The sequence below is a fragment of the Onychostoma macrolepis genome, chromosome 10 (genome assembly GCF_012432095.1).
Source record: "Onychostoma macrolepis isolate SWU-2019 chromosome 10, ASM1243209v1, whole genome shotgun sequence".
Taxonomy (NCBI): Eukaryota; Metazoa; Chordata; class Actinopteri; order Cypriniformes; family Cyprinidae; genus Onychostoma; species Onychostoma macrolepis.
In genome coordinates, this window is record NC_081164.1 from 7348560 (window position 1) to 7376041 (window position 27482).

A 27482-nucleotide genomic window follows, 5' to 3' on the forward strand; every position below is an offset into this window, starting at 1 on the left:
AAAAATACCTGCAATATTTCTTAACAAACTGTTCATTTCTCAAGTTAGAAATAAGTGCAGAAACTGACGACATGACGTAAATGCCAATATCCATTCATGAAATTGACTTTAAATCAATTTCTAAGTTCAAATAATAGTACTGTTGTGATAAAGGAAAACTAACTAGCCTGATATGATTTAATAAATGATAAAAAAAAAAAAAAAGAAATACCTGCAATATTTCTTAATAAATTCATTTCTATTTAATTATTGACATGGTAAAAAATGAACAAACTATAGCCTAATATAATTCCCATGTTGTATAAATGATATTGAGGACACAGTAAAATAAAACTATAAACTGGGTGCCAATTAATACAATATTTATGCTCTGTTCGAAACATGTCAAAAAAAAAAAAAAACATTTTCAGTTTTAAGAAATTACCCAGTTTGCATGACAAAAATGCCAATATTCACAATAATGGCAATAAAAATCATGAAATTACTTCAAATCCATTTCTATGCACAAATAAGTGTTGTTAAAAGTAAACTAGCCTAATATGATTTCCATTTTTATTAAGTTTATCCAATATAGGTGTAGATGATGATAGTACAGATATGTAGCCGGAATGATTAGACCTTCAGCATCAGGATCATTACTGATTGGACTGTGAGACTAGTTCTCGAGAGTTGTGGATATGCTGTATGCTGTCCTGACATGTTAATAACGTCTCCACGTGTAAGTGGACATTTCCATTCCGCTCGCGCTGCTGCGGCGGCTCTTCCGGCGCCTTGCGTCATTTTTAGTCAAACAGAGTCATACTAGTCAAGTGTGTCTGTTGAAGATGTTTCACTTACAGTTCTCGCTACCTTTCCTCGTGTCCTCTTGGGACTGACGTATCCGCTCTCCATCATTCATTTTCACACCAGAGGAAGTGTGTGTGTGTGTGTGTGTGTGTGTGTGTCCTGTAGAGACGCTCACATCACACACACACACTTGCGCCGGTGCAGAGAAACAGGACAGGTAAGAATTCTTTCAATATCAACTTAATTGTGCTTTTAAAACGAAACGTGGGTCGACGAGGCAGTCAAATATAATTGGAGATAGTCTCTTACCGCGACGCTTGTCTGTTTGAAGCGCGAGAGATGCGCGTGACATCCTTCACCTCGAGACACTGCAGCGTATAAACAAGTGTCGTCGGACAAACAACTTTAAAAAAGACCTAGCTTCTCTGTCAAAGAGACTCGCGTTCATTTCTCGCCATTTCCATAACGTAGATGTCCATTCCATCAGCTTGTGAAACGGTGAATTATCTGCTGACTCTTAATTGACCAGCGAGGACAGATGACCTTGTTCATGATAACGGTTCATTTGGCGCGTGGCTGGTGGAAATGACGATTAATATATATACTCGAGATTTTATTTGATGTCCAGCAGGCTCTGTGAGATATTTAAATATTATTGTTCTTGCGACACTCGACTACTCGCTGATTCTTGAGACAAAACCAAATGAATTGAAAAGTTGATAAATTATGAGTTGGTATATAGGCTATAATAATATTTTGTATTGATGTGTTTAATGTTCAGAATCATTGACTTCTTTGGGTGAAATCTCCTGCTTTTTCAATTTTCTCACAATATATGTGTAATCATCTGATACAAAAATAATATTATTAATAATAATGACAAATCCAGCATTCACTGAAATGAATGCATGGAAAGTACAGGATGGTTTCAAACTAAATGATCTCTATCATTAGACAAACATGTCTTGACAAACTAATTTTGCATATACTGTAGAAATGTTTCAGGGTGTAAAACTCATAAACAATTGAGAAAAAGCAAGAAAATATAAGCACATTTAGTTAAAATTATATATAAAGATATTTATAGATAAACCCCTCCAGAGCCTGTGACCTTGTTTAACACATATCAGGTGAAAAATTGCAGGTGTAGGCATTAGTCTTTTTAATGACCTTTTGTGACAACATGACAAACAATAGTGAAGCACAAAATAATTCATTAAACAGCAGACGTTTAAAAGGTTACATAAATACCATCAACGAATAAATATTGTTTTATTTTGTGAATATATTTTTTCACTTGGCTCCGTTCAGCCATTGTAATAATTTGTCATCATTATAAATTTTTAATGATGACCTGTTTTCATACACTAAATACTGCGTGAGCAGATGAACTCTTATATTACCTCACTGCATTGAACTGCATGAAAAACTGTTTTCCATTTATCTTTTCATTGATTAACTTTACTAAACATTATTTTTATACATAACACTTAATTACTATAATGTACATTAATGTCCATTCAAATAATTACCATGAAAATAAATATCAAGCATTGATTAATATATTTTCATGTATATTCATGTGACATCTGTGTTGCACATCATTGTGTTGCAAACATTAGAATTATGATTTGCATAAAATATCAGCCATAAACATAAGAGTCCTCAGTTTTGTCAATTTGTGATTTTGATATGAATTGTTGCATCTTCTGTGTAGCATGTGTATGTCTGCATGTTTTGACTGGCCATGTTTGCTAAACTCTGTTAGGAATGTTTATAGCATTTTCTAAGATATAATTCATGTAATTGAGGAAGCATTCTGTCGTCTCACCAAAGATCTGTCCCAAGACACCAATGTGTAAAAGCTCTGAGCTATTATTCTACAACAGATGGAGAAAGAGGCATCATTGCTAATGCTATGTGATGGCCATTATCCCTAGCACTTTATTTAAAGATTGCCCCATCGATCAGAGTCCTGCTTATTAAAGCAAATATTCCGGAATGTTAAAAGGAAAGAATGGAAATGTTTGGAAGGGGGGTGTTGGGACTGAAAGTTGTTGCCAAGCAACAGGAAAGTAGATCAGGACAGAGGGGAGGGTATATAGTTGTCATTTGAAGGAAAGGATTGATCTTAGCTGATTGTAGTTCACTGATGTCAGCAGTGACGTCTCAGGAAAGGAAGAGAGCAAGAGGGGACAGGTACATAGAGGGGACGTTCAGCCCTGGCTACTGTCCAAAGCTCTTCACACACTCAGCCGTCCACTGCAGACAGCAACAGTCTCTGTCTTTGACCGTGGGAGAAGGCAGAGGAGTGTGAAGGACACACAAACCCAGGTCTCTCATCTTACTCTGCATTCACAGCATCTATTTTCTGGTTTAGTCACCCTTTCCATTTCGTCCTTCATGCTTTTTCCTCCATTTATCAAAGGAATGTTCTGGGTTCAATATAAGTTAAGCTCAATGAACAGCATTTGTGGTTTAGGTCAATGATATGATGCTCTTTTTTTATGTACTAATTTAATCAACAATACGTTAAAAATGCATAAATCAAAAATTAAGATGATACAACTCTTGATAATGATTTTTAAGAAATCTCTTTAAAAGAATCAAATTTGTTAAATGAATGTTGTCTGATATATAGCTTTATTATTATTTCTTAAGGGAAAAAAACAAAGCTTCACTACGTACTAATATTTGAAAAATCAAAACCAAAGTATCCACATAAAATGATATCATAGAGAGGACCACTCATGGCTGTGTGAAGGTCAGTAAGTCTTATAAAATATCAGATCATTTTAATTTTTACAAAACAAAGTTAGTTCAGAATTTAAAATGTCATGTTGAGCGACTCCTCAAAAACATAAGAATATTTATAAATTAGTAAATCGTGATATTTGTGAAAGAATAATACTTTTATTCATTTATTCGAGGTGTAAAGAAAATATGTTAATACTTTTTACTTGATGGTTATACCACATTACATTTTACAGTCATTAAATTAAAAACTTTCTTGAAAAAGATAAAACTTCTTCAAAACTTGGCACGTTTTTTAAACTGAATTTTAAATATATATATATATATATATATGTATATATATTTCTTTATTGTGGACACTATTTGTCTTTGACCAATTTAATGTTGACTACCAGCAAAAAACTTGCATTGAACCTGGAACATTTCTTGAACACCTCCATGGCTGTCTGTATTGTCTTCGCAGGTAAATGGATCCAGTGCAGCCCATTCAGAGCTGCCCAATGCCTGAAGAACATACTGGAGTTCTAGGACTCCACAAACCACCAGTCCCAGCCCTGCTTGGAAACCCTTGCAAAATGGCTGCATCCTCACACTGCCAGATGGTCATGACTGGAAACCCACCAGTGTTGGGACAGACCCCGGCACTGCAGACAATCCCAGCCGTTCAGCAGAGAACCAGACCAGACTCCACCGCACAATCCACAAAATGCATCAGCATCAGTCGACCCAGGCCTACGGCACTGGGCACCAAGACGTCAATCAAAGTCTCCAGACCCACTGAGCCTCCATTGCAGGTTAAAGCTACGGGAACGCCCAACTTCCTGTCGCACTCCCCAACCGAGTCACCATTGCCTTATTGCAGCCCCCAAAACCCGCTGAGCCCCACTTCTCAACTTGGTTTCAACCCCCCAACCATTCCTCCGACACTTCCAAGCCCTCCATCACAGCCTGTCCGTGCTAACACACACAATAACCTAATCGCCAGACCAATCCCCAACCCAAACCCCAGCTCCCCGTCTAGCCCCGTTGCTCAACCGATTCCAAGTCCCGAAGCACATGTACCAAACACAGGAGACACTACTGAGAAGAAGTTGAACAAGACCATCAGCGAAGAGGGGGATTTCAGGTGAGAATTGTTATATACCTTGTCAATAATTGCACAACAGTTAGGTTTGGTACCTTGAATCTATCCAAAAATGCTAATGTAAAAGTGCAACAGCACTGAGATTGAGCACTGTTTGTTTGTGCATTGGTGAGAATTTTTTAGTTGATCTTTCTGTAGGTTGCATTGTTATGTCAGTAGGTGGCGACAATGACTGTCTTCATGACTGAGTCATTGAGTCATTCATTCCATTGATTCATACAAAAATACAGATTTTTCATTCAAGAACAAAACAACTTACTGTCTTTAACCCGGTCCCAAATGGAACCCTAAGACCTTTTGGTCTTCCTCTTAGTCCACAATTTAGTGACATAATGTTGCTTTAACTGTCAGGTAGAGGTCTACTGCAAAACTTGTCTCAGTGCATCAAGGGTGCATAGTGGCCTCAAAGGGGCGCTTGTGAACATCCTTCTGAAACCTAAAATGACATATGAGACCATGGACCACAAAACCAGTCAAAAGGGTAAATTTTGTGAAATTGAGATTTATACATCATCTGAAACCTGAATAAATAAGCTTTCCATTGATGTTTGGTGTGTTAGGATAGAACCATATTTGGCTGAGATACAACTGGGGAATCTGAGGGTGCAAAAAAATCTAAATATTGAGAAAATCGCCTTTAAATTTATCCAAATGAAGTTCTTAGCAATGCATAATACTAATCAAAAATTAATGTTTGATATATTTACGGTAGGAAATTTACAAAACATCTTCATGGAACATGATCTTTACTTAATATCCTAATGATTTTTGGCATAAAAGAAAAATCGATCATTTTGACCCATACAATGTATTATTGGCTATTGCTACAAATATACCCGTGCTACTTATGACTGGTTTTGTGCTCCAGGGTCACATATGGGATCTTCTGAACTTAATGGACAAGTGTATACCATGGCCATTGTACACACAACAATGCTAACTCGTTCATGAACAAAAGAAGTGGCTGCCATTATGAGCAAATCTTGGAATTATTCACACAAACAAATCGCTCTAAAACACTGATCATTCACCAACCAAATGAGTGAGTCACTGAATTATTCATTCAACTGATTTATTAAAAATTATTTATCATTCATTCATTCACTCTAGCAAGTGTGGTGTTTTAATATTTCTCAGTCCCGATGATATGATATGATTTGACTGCAGTCACTCAGTCATTGGGTTTCTGCTGGGTTTGCTTATAACCACTGGCCTGAGGGGAGAGAATCTGTCAGTTTAAGGCAGCATCCCATTAGCTGACTCGACATCTCAAATCTTATATGTAATTTTGCATTTGCTGGCAAAAAACTCTGAATCGGAACAGGACAATCAGGTCTTCAGCACTTGGAGAAGCTTATTTGGCTTATTGCCATTGCCATGAAAATCCACCATAGTGACAGCCTCAGATTTCAAACTTGCTAGATGTGGTCCGAGGGTTGCTGGGGTCATTAACTCATCATGGAGTTGAGTTAGCACATGCTGAGAAATCAGCTAGTGGTATGCCAGCATAATAAACCTAAAGAACGCATACCAGGAGAGCTGAGATTTTCTCATCCCTTAAATCAGCATAATATCTCTCTCAGAGCCTGGTGACAGAATGGACACGGGAGCGTTGAGCTGGCAGCATTCCTAGACACACGAATGTGCTCCTGGATCCTTTAGCCTGTCATCTTTGACAACATAGACAGAATCCTTATAATTTGTAATGCTGTTTACTCATCGTGCATGTGCTCTAATTAGTTAAAAGCGTTCAGCATGTTTTGGAAGCTATTAAACACAGCTGGTGACATTTATCCCAGGCTTTTTGATTTTAGCAATTTTGATGACTCATATTACATGACGTAATGCAAAGGAGAATATGACCATGGATTTAAAACTACAGCCCTGATCCAAAGCCTAGTGTGGCACCACATATATCCACCATAAATAAGAGTAACTGTGAGAGAAATGCCAATCATAAATTATATATGTATAATAGCTGCCTATGTAGGGAATATATAACAAGCGTTTCATGCAATTAAAAAAATGAACATTAAGTGCACAGTATGCTTTATTCCTTTTAGAGTGCATATTGTCACATGGAATGTAGGCTCTGGTATACCACCTGATGACATCACTTCCTTGTTTGGACCTGGTGTTGAAAATGGGAGCACTGACATGGTGGTTGTCGGGTAAGAATGTGTTGCACTGTTCAGTTTTATACCTTCCATTATAGCTGCTGAATTAATTAACCTTCCACTGCATTCTCTGTGTGCTCTGTTTGTGTTTTCTCATTTCCATGTCCTTTTTGCCATCTTCTCCTGTTTGTCCTTGTTTTAATGGTATTCTTTGTCTCCTCTGTCTTTCTTTTTTTTCCTGCTTCTGTTCTTTTATCTCTTTTCAGACTGCAGGAAGTAAACTCAATGATAAACAAGCGGCTCAAAGATGCTCTCTTCATAGACCAGTGGAGCGAGCTCTGCATGGACACACTCAGTCGTTTTGGATACGTATTGGTCAGTATGAAATCAAATGCATATCAGGCTTAAAAGGACAGTTCACCAAAGAAAAATAAAGGAAATGCTCTCATCATTTACACACCCTCATGCTGTTCTAAACACACAAGAAGAAATTAATGGTCACCAAAACTGTTTGGTTACCTGAATTCTTCAAAAGAAAAAAGAAAAAAACAGTATTCCACAGAAGAAATAAATCCTACGTGGTAAATAAATCCAATGTTCCTATGTGGTCATTAAAATGTTCTGATTGGTTCTTAGCTTGCTGCTATCCAGTTGCTGGTGTGTTTTGTATGGTTGTGAGGGTGTTGCTAGGAGGTTTCTAGGGTTTATCCACAAGGTTTATCCACTGACCAGCAAAGAAACAGATGAGACTGAATGACAAGCTATAGGAGATGCAACAAAAAGAACCACCCCTGCTGACAAGCCCTTGTGTGAAGCAGTTAAGAGATACATGCAACTCTAATTAACAAAAAAAATTGCTTAGAATTTCTGAACAGAAATAGCGCAGACACTAGATGAAACTCCCTAGTGCACGTTAGGGGTTTGCGTCTCCATAACTGAGGCCGATGCGATACACATCTCGATGCATATAGCCAATGATATGTATACATTAAAGATACATATGAAGCAGCTACCGATGCAATGCGATACGATTCACCCCTATTACAATACAGTGCGATCCGATTTCAATTCGATTCAACACTGTGCGATTCAATGCAATATGATGCAATGAAAAAAAAAATTATGCTATGCAATTCAATATGGTACAGATAGTTCGCTTTTATTTCTTTGGTTCAGACAGACAGCAAATCATAAATTAACTTAAGTGCCTTCTGACTTCTAACGCCTTGGTCTCTGTAGTGTTGTGATACGTCATGTTCACGTAGCAGCAGTGGTGATGAGAGAACGCGCTTGAGAATCAGTTTAAAGAGGATATATCAATCTACATATAAAATATTGGTCACAAATTATTGGTACCTTTCTAAATAATAAAAGTATAGTGCATCTACTAATAATTATATATAAAATAAATTGGTTTTAACCAATGCAAACATGTTAGAAACGATGCATTGATGTATCCCATGCACACTTTCATAAATCAATGCATCGCATCGTTAACTTTTATGCCGATGCACCAATGTGAATTGGGGAATCTTACCATCCCTAGGGCACATGTGTCCAGCATGTGTGCATGCCATCAAACAAAGTGTACTATGAAAGGTTATTTGTCTGGCTGTATGCACATATTAAGTGATCGCATCAAAACTGAAATATACTTTGGGTATGATGGTTAAGACAAAGTATACCTCAGTTTTGATTTTTTTAAAAATGTCTTTGTACTTGTTTAAACTGGAGTTGTTTGTATCTCAGAAATATATTCACCCAAAAATTAAAATGTACTCACGCCTCAGGCCATCTAAGATATGGAGAAATTTAGCATTACATCACTTGCTCACCAATGGATCCTCTGCAGTGAATGGGTGCCGTCAGAATGAGAGTCCAAACAGCTGATAAAAACATCACAGTAATCTACAACATTCTATCAATTAACATCTTGTAAAGTGATAAACTGCAAATCCAGATATTTTTAACTTCAAACCATTGCTTTTGGCCAAAATGAATCAGCAGAGAAATATGCGCAGATCAAGCAATATTTATAAGCAAAAAAAGAGGACAACAGGGGACAAACTTTTATGAACTAGTATTTTGGCCAGAAGTGACAGTTTAAAGTTCAAACGCCTTAAGGATGGATTTATTTCTTATAAGCAAACAGCTTTTCACTTAACGACTGGAGTGGTGTGGATTATTGTGATGTTTTATCAGCTGTTTGGACTCTCATTCTGACGGCACCCATTCACTGCAGAGGATCCATTGGTGAGCAAATGATGTAATGCTAAATCTTTTCAAATCTGTTCAGATGAAAAAACAAAAGATGGCCTGAGGGTGAGTCGATTTTTATTTTGGGGTGAATTTATTCTTTAACAGCCTTACCTACGTGAGTCAACCTGAACATCTGTTGTTGCATCCCCAGGAGTTGTTTGTTGTTCTGTTTCAGTTTCTTTTTCGACTAAAAACACTCAAATCTTTTCTGTTAAAAACAGGCGGTGGCAGTGTTGCCACTTTGTGGACAAACTACAGTACACTTGAAATATGCTGATGACGAAATTTACATCACATGCACTGTATGCAAACCCGAGCGTATGCTTAAAACTGAAGTATATTTTTGGACTTGGTTCATTTAAATCTTAATAATGACGTATGCTTTACTAAACCGCACTAATGAGGAGTTCAACTTGAAATGTGTTCATTTTGGTCTAGGTGGCATCTCAGAGGATGCAGGGGGTTTTCTTACTGGTGTTTTCCAAATTCTGCCACCTTCCCTTCCTCAGAGGAGTACAAACCCAAAGCACTCGCACTGGGTTGGGAGGCTACTGGGTGAGTCAAACAAGCAAAGACCTCTGGGAAAGAGTGTCTAATTTCTAAACGCTTATGTGATCACTGTTTGTTGTGCTGTATTAGAACTTTAATGTCGAACATCAAATATTTGCATAATGTCACGTCTCCCACCGTGTGATCACTTTGATGATTACAGGAAAAGCGGAGTCAAAGGGAGAGTGTGGAAATGAGACTGCGAGCATGTTTTTGTGTATGTGACAGTGAGCGTGTGTGTGTGTGTGACCCTGTGTGTGTTGTTGTCAGCATGGCTCCGGGCTCATTCTGCAGTCTCCTTTGAGTAGGGCACAGTAGGACACGCAGCAGCTCTGTTTCTGATCTGTCTTCCAGTGCACAAACACACACACGCATCAGGTTCATCTCTGTTTGATCTAATGCAGACTGAACACACACACACACACAGCAGCTCTCAGTTCTCCCCAGCGCGTTACCCAGAAAGACAGAGCACTACCCGTGGGAACTGCAGCACCAGCGCTGCTAATAAACTGCAAGTCTCTGCACAGCCCATTTCACCCTTGACTGCACAGCACACCTGTCCTTCTCAGCACAGTGTTTAAAGGGATAGTTCGCTCACAAATGAAAATTTGGTCATTATTCGGTCATTTACTCATGTTGTTCCAACAGCAGTTCAGAGTGGCAATGTCTGTCAAGCTCCAAAAAGGACATGCAGACAGGTTCATTCTGGTGACTTTAACCTGTTTACCGAAAAGATTCCTTTAGCGATTCATTCAGTAACTCTTTTTGCAGGTTAAATTGTTACCCAGTAGGTGGCGACAAGCAAGTTTTATGAGTGAGTCATTGAATCATTTACTCAACAAGTAACACAGAATCTTTCTCAAGTGAACTGAGTTTAATTATCTTTTATTAAAATTTACATGACTAAAAGGCTCCAGAAAATATGTTTGAGCATCATCAGTATTATTTCGTTTTAATTTTTTTCAGTATTTTTGTGAATATTTAACACCTAATACAGTAAATATGAAGTACTGTATTAGGTGTTAAAAAATAAAGTTTTCACATCATTTTAAATGTAAGATTGAATTACATGCCAAATTGAACAAACAAATTGTCCCCCTCACTCAGTCAGCAGTGTAATAGCTAGTAATTTTAATATTTTGAATTAGCTTTTTTTTTCAGTTTTCATTTTAGTTTAAGTCTTAGTAATTTTGTTGTGTTTTGTCATTTTTATTTTTTATATTTTTAAATAGCTTTAATTTTATTGAATTTTAGTAATTGTAGGATTTAAACTTATTTATTTCAGTTAGTTGCCAAGGCAACAATTACATTTTTGATGTGTTTCATCTAATATTTATTTTATTTCAATATTTTATTTTATTTCAATTTTCAGCTTTATTTTTATTTATTTTTATTACTTTATTAATTGTTTTAACATATTATTAATAGTTTTAGTTAATAACGCTTGTCAGTCTGTCAAGTGTTGATTCTTGTTCACAAACAAGATTTATCCCAGTTTATTCTCTTCATTCATGAACAAGATGTCCGGTTCAGACTCAAATAACTGACTCATTCTGTGAAAGCTGTGTATTCATTCAGCCAATTCCAACCTTTCCAATCAATTGAATGTTTGTGCTTTATTGGAGTTTGACAGCTGTGGTTGCTATAAACTGTTATCGTATGGAAAAGAGCTGCATGAAGATAAAAAAAAAAAAAATTCCGTTTGATTCCATTGGGTGAGTAAATAATCTCTGTAATAACATTGTTTTTTTCTTTCACCATTAGGGCAGGCACTTAAAAAAACACCTTACTATGGAGTCCAGAGCTGCTGTATTATTAATGTCTTCCCATTATCCTCTGGCTCTATATGTTTGTCTCAGGGGAATAAAGGGGGCGTAAGTGCACGCATGATGGTTTTTGGACACCCTGTGTGCTTCCTCAACTGCCACCTGCCGGCTCACATGCGTAATCTGGAGCAGCGGATGGAGGACTTTGAAAGCATCCTGCAGCAGCAGCAGTTCGAGGGCGGCACGGCTGTGGGTGTGCTGGATCACGAGTGGGTACCTGGAAAAAACATATCTTTGATGCCTAGGCTTACTTATGTATTAATAAAGCTACACTATGTAACATATGGCAGTTTTTAAAACAAAACTACAAGTGTGTTGCAGAACAACATTGTTTTGGTTGAGGCATTTAAACTGTAATGTTATTTTAATACAGTCTTTTAATGTGTATTTGAGCATTAATCTGAATAGCTTTATACAGATGTACTTTGTGCAGATTACACGTTGTACTTTGACCTGTTGAGTTCACTGGAAATTATGGCATTCTCCACAGTGTGGTGTTCTGGTTCGGTGATCTGAACTTCCGAATCGAAGGTTATGACATTCACGTGGTGAAAAGTGCAATTGAGAATGACAAACTGCCTCTGCTGTGGGAAAAAGATCAGGTAAAAGTGCTATAATGTCACAGGTTGCTTGGAGACCATCATATACCTTGTGAAAAAGAAGTGCACTTAATTGTATTAAAAGAGCACTTGTAGTGTATTTCAAATCTTTTAAGTATATAAAAAAAAACAACAACAACTGTATTTACAGATAATATATTAAGGGGAAAAGTCCACTTTTTAAAAGGCACTTTGTAATCACGTTTTACCTTGAAGTACAATTTTAAGTTGAATTCATTATTTTAATAGTCTTTTGTCAGCAAGTACACTTATTTTGATGTACTGACAAGCATACTAAAGCACATAGTACATGATTACATTTTTAACTGTAGTATGTTATTAGATATTTAATTAAATTGGTAAATTAATATATTTTAAATGTAAATACATGACATACAAGTTTAATAGAAATTATATTTATTTTTATTATGTTCTATACATTAGAATATAATAAAATAGTAAATTTTAACCTTTTTTTGATGACAATTAAAGTTACATATAAAGATGCACTGAAGTCTTACTAAGTGGAGCAAAAAACACTGTTCAGCTAATTGCTTTTAATATACATTTAAACTATAATACATTTTCATTTAATTATCATGCAGAAAATGTCTAAAAACATTACATTCAGTTCACACTTAACTATATTCTTTTAAAAAGTATATTAGTTCCATACTAAGTTCTCTATTTAAAAGTATGCTGAAGTACTAATTTTATACAAGGGAGGCCCTGTCCCAAATGCTGAAATTTTCATGGATGTGGTTATACAGAACACCCTTTTGAATCATAAAATTAACATAAAACGAGGCCTCGGGTCTACATCAAGTGTGCCATTTGGAACAGGGCCATAAAGGAAACTGATTGCACAGGTGTGTGTGATTTCAAGGGTATGTACAGATCTAACTGCTGAAGCAATGTTGAACATATCAGATAAGCTCAGATAATTGTCCTTGTCTCAAATCACATAACACCAGATGTCTGTGTACAGATCTTGGCAATAGTGTTTTTCATTCTGTTACCACTAGAGGTCAGTGTACTACAAGTATAAACAAAGCAGGCGGCTGGATTCAGCACTTCAGTGCATGTGCACACTATATGTTGTGATGTCTGCTAGATGGGGTTGTTGTTAAAAAGATAAAGTGAAAGAACATTTTGTCTTTTTGTTTTGTCTTTGTCACAGCTCAACATGGCGAAAAAAAGCGAATCCGTTCTGGAGGGGTTTATAGAAGGACCCCTCAATTTCCCGCCAACTTACAAGTTTGATGTGGGGACACATACTTATGACACAAGGTCTGTTATGCTTTTTTACATGAGTCTTTCTGTTTCTCTGGACTCTCGTTTAAACCTGGCTTCCTTTCCTAGTGCAAAAAAGAGAAAGCCTGCATGGACGGATCGCATCTTGTGGCGTTTGCGCAGGACGGGCTCCCCCGTACCGTCTCATAATTCTGCACTACAGCGGGGTTTGACCTCATGGCTGGGCGGCGCCACCAGAGTTTCCCAGCAAGTCTATCGCAGTCATATGGGCTTCACCATTAGTGATCACAAGCCGGTGTCCGCCCTCTTCTCTTTGCATGTGAGTCTAAAAATGGCGGGAAAGACACTGGATAGTCTGTGAGCAGTGCTGTATGTATTTCAGGCCTGTCTTGTGAGGTATCTGTTATCGTGACACTTCGACATTTACGAGTTAAAAAAGTTCCTTGTGACCTCAGACAAACTGTTAACAAATTCAAATGATTTTCTCCCTGATTTTTTTGTTTGTTTGTTTACTGAAGATCACTATAAGATGTTATTGATTATGTCTAAATGATATAAATATTTATTTCATTTTTATATTCTGTCCCATCTTCCTCTGTCCTGCTCAGTTTCCCTTTAAGGTGAACTTACCATTAGTGACACTGGAAGTGGAGAAGGAATGGACCAAGTTCTCTGATGCTACAGTTAAGCTCTCAATGGCCCATGGCTTTCAGAGGAGTTCATGGGACTGGGTGGGACTGTACAAGGTAATAAATAAAAGCCATTTTCACATAAAACTACTTTTAACATTAATTTCATTATAGCTCTGCCTGTCCACAACTGACTTTTTTTCACAAATTACACACATTATATTATTATAATAATTACACAATCACAATGGCATTATAATAGGTGTAATTAACTCTATTAATCTTATTAAAGGCAAAGTGTTTATTTGTGTGATCCACTTTCTCAACAATAATAGTTTAGACATTTTTCCCAGACATTCTCCCTAACTACTATTGGACAATGACTAGATAGTCCCGCCCCCAAACTCACGCAATTGGTTGAGCCAGTGTTGCTATGTTGGGCAAGTCAGGAAAATTTAACAAACAGAGCAATGTTGTGAAAGAACCACAGAAGCATAGCCTTTTCTATTCAAGGAAATTTACCTATACACTTCTTGCAGTTATTTTTGCATATTTTTTATCATAGAAAAAAAATATACATTTAACAGCACAGTAAATTCACAAAATACAGGTGCTGGTCATATAATTAGAATATCATCAAAAAGTTGATTTATTTCACTAATTCCATTCAAAAAGTGAAACTTGTATATTATATTCATTCATTACACACAGACTGATATATTTCAAATGTTTATTTCTTTTAATTTTGATGATTAGAGCTTACAGCTCATGAAAGTCAAAAATCAGTATTATAGTATTATATAAAATATTAGAATATTACTTAAGACCAATACAAAGAAAGGATTTTTAGAACTCTTGGCCAACTGAAAAGTATGAAAATGAAAAGTATGAGCATGTACAGCACTCAATACTTAGTTGGGGCTCCTTTTGCCTGAATTACTGCAGCAATGCGGCGTGGCATGGAGTTGATCAGTCTGTGGCACTGCTCAGGTGTTATGAGAGCCCAGGTTGCTCTGATAGTGGCCTTCAGCTCATCTGCATTGTTGGGTCTGGTGTCTCTCATCTTCCTCTTGACAATACCCCATAGGTTCTCTATGGGGTTCAGGTCAGGCGAGTTTGCTGGCCAGTCAAGCACAGTAACACCATGGTCATTGAACCAGCTTTTGGTACCTTTGGCAGTGTGGGCAGGTGCCAAGTCCTGCTGGAAGATGAAATCATCATCTCCATAAAGCTTGTCAACAGAAGGAAGCATGAAGTGCTCTAAAATTTCCTGGTAGATGGCTGCGTTGACTGTGGACTTCAGAAAACACAGTGGACCAGCACCAGCAGATGACATGGCAGCCCAAATCATCACTGACTGTGGAAACTTCACACTGGACTTCAAGCAACATGATTCTGCCTCTCCACTCTTCCTTCAGACTCTGGGACCTTGATTTCCAAATGAAATGTAAAATTTACTTTCATCTGAAAAGAGGACTTTGGACCACTGAGCAACAGTCCAGTTCTTTTTCTCCACAGCCCAGGTAAGATGCTTCTGGCTTGGTAGCCCTTTTCCTGAAGACGTCTGAGCGTGGTGACTCTTGATGCACTGACTCCAGCTTCAGTTCTCTCCTTGTGAAGCTCTCACAAGTGTTTGAATCGGCTTTGCTTGGCTGTATTCTCAAGCTTGCGGTCATCCCTGTTGCTTGTGCACCTTTTCCTACCCAAATTCTTCCTTCCAGTCAACTTTGCATTTAATATGCTTTGATACAGCACTCTGTAAACAGCCACACCTTTCAGTAATGACCTTCTGTGACTTACCCTCTTTGTGGAGGGCGTCAATCTTCGTCTTCTGGATCATTGCCAAGTCAGCAGTCTTCCCCATTATTGTGGTTTCAAAGAACAAGAGATACCCAGAATTTATACTGTAGGGATGGTCATTTATTCAAACTCGAATGTAAATATTCTAATATTTTGAGATACTGATTTTTGACTTTCATGAGCTGTAAGCTCTAATCATCAAAATTAAAAGAAATAAACATTTGAAATATATCAGTCTGTGTGTAATGAATGAATATAATATACAAGTTTCACTTTTTGAATGGAATTAGTGAAATAAATCAACTTTTTGATGATATTCTAATTATATGACCAGCACCTGTACATTATAAATTATTTTGATAAATGTGAAGTGCCCATGGTGTAATTATTATGGAAGCTTGTTTCCACCACAGGATACAAATAATAATAATAAAAGGTATTTGTAACCTTTTCCCACAGTTCAGAGTTTATATCTCACAATTCTGTCTTGTTTCAGTATTGCAAGATATAAACTCACAATTCTGAGAAGAAAAGTCAAAAAGAGATAAATTGCAAGAAATATTCATGCACTGAGAAGCAGAATGACTACATTATATTCATTGTTTTGTTTTTCTTTTTTTATCTTTTGCTTAAAACAAGAAAAAATGATCTTGTTTTGCCTTTGAATTAAAGGTGCCATAGAATGGAAAACTGTATTTACCTTGGCATAGTAGAATAATAAGAGTTCTGTACATGGAAATGACATACAGTGAGCCTCAAACATCATTGTTTCCTCCTTCTTATGTAAATCTCGTGAATAAAAAAGACCACTGAAAAATAGGCGAATCAGATAATAACACAGACTGTGATGTAACAGTCGAGATCACTAATAGTTACGCCCCCAACATTTGCATAACGTATACCAGCCTATGTTCTAGGCCAGACACCAGCCGAACCATCAGAAGTTCTGCAGGTATTGTAAAGAAACAAGTGAGGACAACAGCAAAAATGGCAGATCATGGAAATAAATGTTATGTTCCAGGCTGTGCAGGGGATGTGAAGTGCAGGGATGGGTTGGTATCTGTATTCAGAAAGGCACGGAAAACAAACAACGCGTTCTAATAAAATAGCGCGAGCCACTAAAGGGACATGGTTAGCTCGAAAGCGAAAGTGAAAGTAAAAAGCGATGGTGCATTTGAAAGCAGTTTCAATGCCCGCATATTAATAGCGGCTCCCTGATGCCCGCATTTCATATACAGTATAATTACCTGATGATATAACTGCGAGAGAAAGTATTGAAATATATATTTTCCTCCCTGTGCGCTGTGTTTCCTTCCTGCTGTTGAGCTGCACTGTGAAACAGCCAATCAGAGCAGAGCTCAGCATTATTATTCATGACCCTTCCAAATAAGGTAATAACAGACCATTTCATTCTAGGGACAAATCCTAGGGTTGTAAATGCACATGTAAAACCGTTTCTGGAGATTTTTTGTCCTTACCTAAGCCACGTACCTTCTATGTAGATATCAGAGAACAATTTAAAATATTGTATCAATGCATTCTATGGCACCTTTAAGATTATTTTTCTTAAACCATTTGCAGATATTTTTCTTGTTTTAAGCAAAAATAACAAAATGTTTATTTTTCAGAAACAAGACTTAATATCTTAAGTCATTTTGCTTCTCAAGTAAAAGCATCTTGATTCAAGAATGTTTCGATATTTAGACTAGAAAACAAGACAAAAATACTAAGTAAGAAAATCTTTTTTTTTTTTTTTTTTTCAGTATATCTCATAATTGTGACTTTTTTTCCTCAGAATTCAGAGTTTACATCTTAGTTTAGTTAGTTTATTGTTGGAATTGTCTGATGTGTTAGACACGTTTTTTATCCCATGGTGGGAACAGGTTTTGTAGCCTAATATATTCAGATATAATCTCAGGTAGTTTTAGTCAATGCTTAAACAAAGCAACAGTATCAAACTATAAACAGAAAATCATTTGTACTAGAAAGAGACTTGTGTATTAATTGAAAACTATGAGTTATGTTTTTCTGACATTTAAATATGTGAACTGATCAGATGCATTATGCTTGCTTTCATTTTCATTTACATTTAAGAGAACTGTTGATAGATTGAATGAATACAAAAGACACTGTTGTTTGGCTTGCAACGTGACCAGGATGTACCTGTTTGTTATCTATACAGAAATGAGTCTCTGATTAAATTCCTTTAAATGTTAATTAAAAACACCTCCAGCCACCCACCAAATCTGCACCTTAATTAATTAAATTATTTAAATACTCATTTTACTTTGTTTTAGGTGGGATTTAAGCACCACAAGGATTACGCTGCATATGTATGGGCCAAATCTGAGCATTCGACACAGGTAGGACGTGGCATTTGTTAGTCGTGTGCGTAAGCTGTGATGAGATCTGAAAGATACTAGCAGCCTGACTCTGAACTTTACGTCTCTCTGTGTGCACTGGACAATACTTTAATCCCAAAATCAAATCATTCCTGGATAATCTTGGATTGAAAGCTTTAAGATTAAGGAATGACCAAACAGTATTAATACTAACAAAGAAGATTTATTGAGTAGCCAGTGCTGACTATGATTATCTTTAATTTGTTGTTTTATTCATGACCTTCAGGTGACGTTTTCTGAGGAGGATCTGCCAAGAGACCCGGGAGAATATATTCTGGGATATTACAGTAACAACACCAACAGCATCGTAGGAGTGACAGAACCATTTCAGGTTCACACTGCTCTCACACAGCTACACTCTGATTCATATCAAATGCTAATATTAGTTTTGTTTGCACGCGCAGCTCAGTAGCTCCGAGCGTGTTGTAGGGCATGATGACTAGGTCATTGTGCTCTGGCATTGCCATTGTCAACATTTGAAGTATTGATTGCAGTCTGATTTGTTTTTGAGGCTGGACATTCACAAATTACTAACATGAAGAATGTTTTGTCATTTGAATATCAAATTAGATGTTATATGCCACACAATGGAAATAAGACACAAAGTACTGTAGTTTGAAACACACTATTCCGCCGTTTCAAGTTTTAGCAGTAGAGCTAGTATTAGAATGAAACCAAAACCACTGCGGTAAAAATAAGGTAAAGATAAGTCTTGCAGAGCTGCTTCTGGTCAGAAAAATGCCCATTTAGACAGAAAGCGACTGACTGACATGTAACTGACAAAAGTTTGTTTTGTTTTACCTGCTGATTATGGACTGTTAAATCAGAAATAAATTAGACCACAATAATAGACTCAAAAACCTTGTTCAGATAATACTGCAGTGGTCCATAAATAGTTGTACAGAAAACTGTGTAGACTTCTCAAAAGTACGAAGCACTCATTATTTCACAGAGAAAAAAACTTAAGAGAAGAGTTTACTTTCTATATCCATGATTTGATTACATAATCACGTATGAATTTCTTTCTTCTGTGGAACTCCAGAAGAGGTGGTTTGAAGGCCTGTATTTATCAAGCTTCTCAAAGGGCCATTTTAGTCTTAAGTGCTGAGAATTCATGAAATTTACTCCTACTTTCGAACTTAAGTATAAATGCAAGTTATCAAATTTCTTAAAGCTTAGAATCACTCTACTCTCCCAGTTATTTAAGACAGCTCGAGAGGTCTCTCAAGTGATTAGGAGTTGCCAGTAGGGGCTTGTGATGGCGCTGAGGACAGAGACATGCTCAAATCTTTAAGGAGAGGAAAAATGTTCTTGAAATGTTTGACGACGAGCAGTTAATCAAACGGTTACATTTCCTCAGTTATTCAAAACGAGCAAAGAACATTTACATTACCATTCGATGTGAATTTATCTGAGAATATTCTTAAATAAGGAAATCTATTCAGTGATTGGTCCTTGCATATGTCGTCATCCAAAATCCCGTTTGTGGCACAGCAAAGTGTCATGAATCATCTCTGAGACTGACACTTAAGATTTAGTCCTACACTTCGCTTAAAGTACGACTGAGATGCTTGATAACTAACTTTTACGCGCAGATTGGAGCCAAGAATTTTTTTACACTTTAGTCAATTCTTAGCAGTGTTCTTGAGAGTGATTCTTAGAGACTTGATAAATACAGGCCCAGGGCCCGTATGTATAAAACTTCTCAGAAATGCTCTTAAGAATAGTCTTAAGCTTTGACTTAAGTGTCAAAAAATTCTTAGTAAAACATAGGACTTTTCTAAGAGCAGGAGACTTTTATAAGGAAGCTAAAAGCAACTTTCAGTAAAGTCTATTCTTAAGTGTTGACTGAGGTGACACTTCAGTGTTGTGAACTAAGGACTACAATGATGTCAACACAAAATGGCCGACCTCGACTTCTGAATCAGCCAATAGTGAGCCTGCTCATGTGAAGTCACAGCAGCACAACACCAATCATTTAATGTAACTACATTAAAATCATTTAATTAAGATATTTTAATATTTAAATGTATTTTTTTAAATGCTTTGCATTGTGCAAAATTATCACAAATTATTACTGATGCTTCATTTTCTATTGGTATGTCTCCTCGTTCACAGTTGGAGCAATGATGTTAAAATGAGTTCCATCAATGGCTCCAACAACTCCAGGAAAGCCCACAATCCTCATAAAACTGGCTTGTTTTTGCAATATGGTTTGGCGGTCAGTTGGAAAGTCAATAAATTGCCATATAGTTGTGGCCAAAGTGATGTCCGTCCTAGGAAATTTGACATCTTCACCCTTAATTTAAAAAAAAAAAGTTCAAGATTTTGTAAGCTTATTTCATAGTTGCTTAGAGTCAGTTGTTTTATTTGTGGTAATAATGCAATGAAACATGCAGATTTAGTGACTTCCTCACCCCTTTAGAGACTTTTTTTCAAAAGCCTAGCAGCAAAATCAGTTTCTTGGACAAACCTTATCTACATTCCGAGACTCTCCCATGACGTCATAATGGCGAGTTAATATTTTATATAAATATAAATATAGATCAGTGAACTCACCTTTATGAGGTCATCTAGCAACATTAAGTGACCAGTTTTAGCTACTTTCAATTGAAAGCAGTTGACAACACTGGTCAGTGTTTTTTTTTTTTTCCTTTGTATTTTAATGGTTCAAGTGAAATGTGGGGTCATAAAAAATAAAATAAAAAATCGACACATCACTTTTGACCACTGTTGTGTTTGGTGGGGTTAGTGCCACAATATGTAAGACCCTGCTTCATCACTGGTGCCTTGCTGCATTTTTCCAATTTTCCAGCCCAAAAAATTTAATTAATTAATTTCATTTCTGCAGTTAGAGCATTGGCTTGTTGAGTGGAAGAGGTTATCAAATGTCTTACTTTGTCAGTTACAAAAAAAAAAAAAAAAAAAAAGACTTTTTGATCTTGACTATCAAGTTTGTATCATTTTATCAACTCCATATTATCATATAAGTCCAATATGTCATATTTTCACTGGAAAATGTTTGTCTCCTCTTTGCTGCCATCTTGTTACTCCTAACTAGGTTAGGAGACCTCTCCAGCTCTCTTAAATAATTAAGGAGCTGAGACTTAGTCTTAACACTTAGGAACCTTTATGAATCACTCTTATTCTTAAGTCTTGGAATGAGAGTAAAATTACGTCATTCTTAGAATTTTGACACACTTAAGACTAAAATTTTACTTTATACATATGGCCCCAGGTCTTTATTCATTCATTTGAATGAATTTGGACTGAAGCTTTCAAGATGAAAAAAGCACTTTAAAATTTCATAGACTACTTTTTTCTAAGTCTTCTGAAGTAATATGAACAAGTGTTGTTGTTGACATCAGCTGATCTGTGTCAGAGAGAAGATAGAGACCTGGGGGCGTATTACAGAGTATTTCTTATCTTAGGTCTTAACTTAAGATATGATATGTTAAATTAGGATTTTTTGCAAATTCATATTACAGAAGCAAATCTTAACTTGATTTGGGATTCTTATCCTATCTTAAAAAATAGTATCTTATCTCTAGTTAGGAAATCTTAAATGGCATAATCAAGCTCGAAAATCCTCTCTCAGGTCTGTTACCAAGCAACCAACACTGCTGATGAGGTAAACAAAATAATAGAAGCTACTTCACTGTGAAAATCGCCTTTTGCAAAAAAAGTAAGGCATTAGTCACTTTCACTACAACAAATAATGCTCCGTGACACTTTTGTTGGTCTCTATAATGCTGGTTGCAGTTCCTGTACTAACTGTAATATGTTGTATGGCAGTCTGTAATTACTTATAAGTGTTTTGTCATCAAAATATAACCAAGAGTCTTTCTACCATTAAACATCTTCGTTCTTCATTTTCAACTATTAATAAATGTAATACCATTGTCGAACAGCACAGTTGTAAGCGTTTTTTTCCATTGGTTTTCAAATAATTTTGAAGTTAGGACAGCTGTGGGGTTGTCCTAAAGTTAAGACAGTTTTTAGGATGTTTTGTCAAGTTAGGAGGTTTCTGTAATACCCCTTTCCTATCTGTAGTTAAGATAGGATAACGCACTTAGGAAATGCTGTTCTGTAACAGCTTTTGTCCTAAACGTGGTCCTAACTGAAATTACCATGGTTACCAAACAGATAAGATACGATTTTAAAGGTAGGATCTTTCTGTAATACGCTCCCTGGGGCCATATGTATAAAGCCACTCAGAGTAACATTTTAGTCTTAAGTGTGTCAAAATTCTAAAAAATTGTACTCTTATTCCTAGACTTAAGAATAAGAGTGATTCATAAAGGTTCCTAAGTGTTAAGACTAAGTCTCAGCTCCTTAATTATTTAAGAGAGCTGGAGAGGTCTCCTAACCTAGTTAGGAGTAACAAGATGGCAGCAAAGAGGAGGAGACACACACTTTCCAACGAAGATATGGCATACTGGAGTTATATGATGATATGGAGTTGATAAAATGATGCAAACTTGATTGTCAAGATCAACAAGTCAGTGCTCTAACTGCAGAAATGAAAGTAGTAATTAAGTTTTTTTTTGGCTGGAAAATTGGAAAAATGCAGCAATGCACCGGTGATGACACTGTAAGCAGAGTCTTACATATTGTGGCACTAACCCCACCAAACACAACAGTGGCCAAAAGTGATGTGTGGATTTTAATTAATTTATTTTTTTATGACCCCACATTTCACTTGAACCATTGAAATACAAAGGACAAAAAAACACTGACCAGTGTTGCCAACTGCTTTCAATTGAAAGTAGCTAAAACTGGTCACTTAATGTTGCTAGATGACCTCATAAAGGTGAGTTCACTGATCTATATTTATATTTATATAAAATATTAACTCGCCATTATGACGTCATGGGAGAGTCTCGGAATGTAGATAAGGTTTGTCCAAGAAACTGATTTTGTTGCTAGGCTTTTGAAAAAAAGGGGATGAGAAAGTCACTAAATCTAGTGACAAATAACTAAATTGGCAACATTGGCACATTGACTACAACATATGTTATTTACATTTCATGTTTTTGCATGTGTTCATAATTTCTTTGTATGACAGCATGGCCAAAAATTATGACCGCTCAATTAGGCATGTTTCATTGCATTATCACAAATAAAACAACTGACTCTAAGCAACTATGCAATATGCTTATAAAATCTTGCACAATTTTATTTTTTTGTTTTTATTAAGGGTGAAGATGTCAAATTTCCTAGGCCGGACATCACTTTGGCCACAACTATATGGCAGTTTATTGACTTTCCAACTGACCGCCAAACCATATTGCAAAAACAAGCCAGTTTTATGAGGATTGTGGGCTTTCCTGGAGTTGTTGGAGCCATTGATGGAACTCATGTTAACATCATTGCTCCAACTGTGAACGAGGAGACATACCAATAGAAAATGAAGCATCAGTAATAATTTGTGATAATTTTGCACAATGCAAAGCATTTAAAAAAATACATTAAAATATTAAAATATTTCAGTCTCTTAATTAAATGATTTTTAATGTAGTTACATTAAATGATTGGTGTTGTGCTGCTGTGACTTCACATGAGCAGGCTCACTATTGGCTGATTCAGAAATCGAGGTCAGCCGTTTTGTGTTGACATCATTGTAGTCCTTAGTTCACAACACTGAAGTGTCACCTCAGTCAACACTTACGAATCAGTCTTAGACTTTACTGAAAGTTGCTTTTAGCTTCTTTATAAAAGTCTCCTGCTCTTAGAAAAGTCCCACTTTTTACTAAGAATTTTTTGACACTTAAGTCAAAGCTTAAGACTATTCTAAATAACATTTCTGAGAAGTTTTATACATACGGGCCCTGAAGAGGTTTGAGTTTGAGTCAAGACTGAGACCAAAAGAAAGTTGACTTAAAATCAAGACATGCAGGGCCAACATGAAAACATTAAAATATGTTTGTGGTCTTGTCATGGACATGGTACTTATGGACTAGGACTCAACCCATTTTAGTGAATTCAGATTTTTTTTGCTATCTGTTCATTAACATAATTGCCTAATTAATCACTTACACTTTACATTTCATTCAAAGTACACACTTTTTTTTATCAGTTCTTGCTTTCCCTGGGAATCAAACCCATGGCCTTGGCGTTGCTAGTGGCATGCCCAACTGTTTGAGGAGTTTTCCTAACATAAAGCCATTATATCTTTGAAAGACCACTTTGCTATGGACGACTTTTTGTGCCATTTTTGAAGCTTAAAAACTCTCCGTTCATTGTAATTGAGAATGGAAACATGCTTTGAAAAGTCTCCATTTGTGTTTTGTGTAAGAAAGTCATGAGGATTTAGAAACACGAACGGGATTTTAACTTCTACATGACACTGAAATCTTTCAGTATAAGTCTTGTGTATATACTGTATATTCTTTCAATTTTCATCCTCTTTGTTTTTCCTCACAGGTGCAGCTGCCCATGTCCACGCCGCCTGGACCAGCGTGTCGTTCGCGCTCTGACAGTTCTGACGTCAGCTCTGAAGATGACAGTACGCTGGTGCTGTTGGCCCCCATCTCTCGTAGCCCCAGCCCTGGAAACCACAGCAGCAAACGGCATCACCAGAAGCGCCAGCGCAGCCGCAGCCCCGCCGTGCCGGCGCTCTCCGGGACACCTCTTCCCTCCCTGCAGTCTCTCAGCCTGTGCCCACGTCCCCGCGACGGCCCAGCACGGAGCTCCTCCCCACGCCCTTCAGCCAATGCCAAGAAAGAGCGTCTGGTTTCTCCAGACACATTAACCTCGCCCTCCCTCAGTCCTCTCAGTCCACGGAGCCCAGTGTCCCCCGTCAGCGCTCCGGAGGCTCTGATAGCAGCCATTTTAGGAGAGCCCAGGCATCCTCAGATAGGAAAAGCAGGCGATGTGATTCTCTGACCAATCCCCCCTTCCCTGTCACTTCATTACTAGACTTTAGCAGATATCGTAATGCAACTACTTGAGAGAATTGGCCTGTTTCAGGTCGTCCTCTGGCGCCTTTCAGACCTACAGCTGTTTGTGCGCTCATGCCTTGTTGTGCTTAATCGCTTCACAAACTTATTCTCAGTTCTCAGTGATAGATTGTAAATGGTGACAGTACAACAGTGCACATCAGCCTTATAGTGCAGGACAACCTGACCCAAGGTAAAACTGTCCTTTTACCGTAGAATCAAAGCAAACAGTGATGTCAGCATTCATCTCAGCCTTTACTCTTAACTAGTCAGTGACCGGGCTTTAATGGCCGTTGTCAAGAGGTTTATTGTGGAAAATTAAACAACATTATACTTACAGTACTGTACTTTGTTATCTAAAAGAAAATTATAGGAAGTTTTCTCCTTTCCTTTTTAAAGTTGATAATCCTATTTATTGATTTAACAATGGTGTATTTAATTATTTGAATTTAGAAAACTACCAGTTGAGAACCGCTGTGGATAGACTGTAAATATACAGTGGGGTCCAAACGTCTGAGACCACATTTAAAATCTGGATTCAAAATCTAACTTAAAACTTGAAGTATATATATATATATATATAAATAAGAAAATAGAAGCACTTTTACTGGTGGACTTGTATTTGTATGTGTGTAGATATAGGCTACACTACTATTCAGAACATTTGGGGTTAGTAAGATTTTTTGTTGTTGTTTTTGAAAGAAATGAATACTTTTATTTAGCAGGGAAGCATAAAATTAATGAAAGCGATACTAAAGACAATTCTAATGTTACAAAAGATTTCTGTTTAAAAAATGCTGCTCTTTTGAACTATTCATCAAAGAATCCTGAGAAAATGTATCACAGTTTCCACATCTTTAACACTGTTAATAATCAGAAATGTTTCTTGAGAAGCAAATCAGCATAATAGAATGATTTCTGAAGGATCATGTGACACGAAGACTGACCACAAACCTTGGAATGGTCAGTGTATGAGACAAAAGACACCATTGTTTAATAAATATAGTTTACTAGTCAAACCATAGCCTGTTTGCTGACAGCAAATAAAAGTAAGATGTACATTATTTTATAGGAAAATATATTTATTCAAAATTCTAAACAAATTGACAAGATAAAATATTTCAGAATTCATTCAGAACAGATAATTAGGTATAGATAATTCAAGAAGGTCAAATGTCATCCTATTAATTGTTGATACGTCGGTCTATCACTGCTGTTAACAACTGGTTATAAATGGGTCTAATAGTATACGAGTGCACACATGCCAGGTTTGGCACATACTATAAGACCACCATCCCAGATTTTAGAAGTTAATCATTAACGTCCATCAATCTTTGCTGAAGTTTTGTCAAGCCAACAGCCTCTCCTGAAAAAGAGCAAACCTTTGACAGGAGCGGCTGATTGAAGACAGCCAATCACATCAGCTCTGCTCATAGCATTTTGTGTCATTATTTGATCTATTAGAGCTGAGTGAAGCTGGTGTGAGGTGTGTGTGTATGTGTGTACCTACTTAACCATATTTTGGGGACAAATTTGTACCCAAAAGTGAGGTAAACCTGACAAAATCTCCCAAAAATCCTCCTTTGTAAAACCGGTTTAAAAATAAAGCAAACAAAGGTTTTTTGAAATTGTAAAAATGCAGAAAGTTTCCTGTAAGGGGTAGATTTAGGTGTAGGGTGATAGAAAATACAGTTTGTGCAGTATAAAAACCATTACGCCTATGGAATGTCCCCATTTAGATAGCTAAGTAAACGTGTGTGTGTGTGTGTGTGTGCGTGTGTGTGCGCGTGTAAACACATATTGACTGTGAAAAAGTAAACACCTAAAAGACATGTGAGTTTAGCAAAAGTCAAACAAATAAATGTCAGGACTGATTGACCTTTAAATAAAAGAAGACAATCAAATATAACTTAGCCTGACAGTATATTGATTTCATGTCATCAGCATATCATCGCAAACATTTCTCACTTTTGCATATCTCCCCTTTCTGTATTCTCTGTTCATGTTTTCAACAGTACAGATAATCTGTAAAGGTAAAGAACTGTATTTTACTGTCCTCCTTTTCTCTTGTATTTTTTTGTCTTAAATAATTTAGCTGGAGAGCAAAGAACACTGAGTTTGTCTATAATCATTGATTTATTGACTTATATTGTATTTTTTTAATCAATTCAAAGTCAAATGTTTTCCTGTGGCGTGATTGTCCTCATCTTGAACTGTGAAGTACAGAAATGTGTCAAAATGAACAATGAGGACACAATGCTATACCATAAAAATAAAAAAGAAATCCAATTTTCACCCATTTTTGAGTCCTGTGAAGTGACTCACAAAGTCTGTTTTTTTTTAATAATGGTTAGTCTCTCAGGTAACTTTGAAAAGGTTGCTAATCAGGATCATTATCATGTTTTGTAGATTTAGATGAGGA

The 27482-nt window shown here is 36.6% G+C and overlaps 1 protein-coding gene and 1 long non-coding RNA gene across 4 annotated transcripts in view; one reads left to right on the forward strand and one right to left on the reverse strand.

Annotated features, from left to right (window-relative positions):
* LOC131547785 (uncharacterized) overlaps positions 1–1448 on the reverse strand; it is a 30094-nt gene extending 28646 nt beyond the window's left edge. The window contains exon 1 of the long non-coding RNA XR_009273011.1: positions 1096–1448. This is a non-coding gene — a long non-coding RNA (uncharacterized LOC131547785). The remainder of the gene's footprint in view (positions 1–1095) is intronic.
* Positions 843–27353, forward strand: LOC131547781 (inositol polyphosphate 5-phosphatase K). 3 transcript variants are annotated; one of them, XM_058788432.1, is made up of 14 exons: positions 843–1003; positions 2949–3120; positions 4004–4666; positions 6748–6855; positions 7068–7176; positions 9499–9615; positions 11469–11644; positions 11926–12037; positions 13215–13324; positions 13397–13607; positions 13897–14034; positions 18015–18080; positions 18346–18450; positions 24546–27353. In XM_058788432.1, exons 3-14 carry the CDS (start codon positions 4008–4010, stop codon positions 25005–25007), a joined length of 2373 nt encoding a protein of 790 aa, XP_058644415.1. In that variant the 5' UTR covers positions 843–1003; positions 2949–3120; positions 4004–4007; the 3' UTR covers positions 25008–27353. The 3 variants fall into 3 exon arrangements, with proteins under 3 accessions (XP_058644415.1, XP_058644414.1, XP_058644416.1); XM_058788431.1 differs by lacking the exon at positions 2949–3120; XM_058788433.1 differs by lacking the exons at positions 843–1003; positions 2949–3120 and adding an exon at positions 3439–3550.
* Positions 27354–27482: the final 129 nt, after the last annotated feature.

Coding starts and splice junctions, on each gene's coding strand:
- LOC131547781 (XM_058788432.1), top strand. CDS start 4,008: ATGGATCCAGTGCAGCCCATTCAGAGCTGCCCAATGCCTGAAGAACAT. Junction 7,177..9,498: donor GTCGTTTTGGATACGTATTG/GTCAGTATGAAA, acceptor ATTTTGGTCTAG/GTGGCATCTCAGAGGATGCA. Junction 18,081..18,345: donor AATCTGAGCATTCGACACAG/GTAGGACGTGGC, acceptor CATGACCTTCAG/GTGACGTTTTCTGAGGAGGA.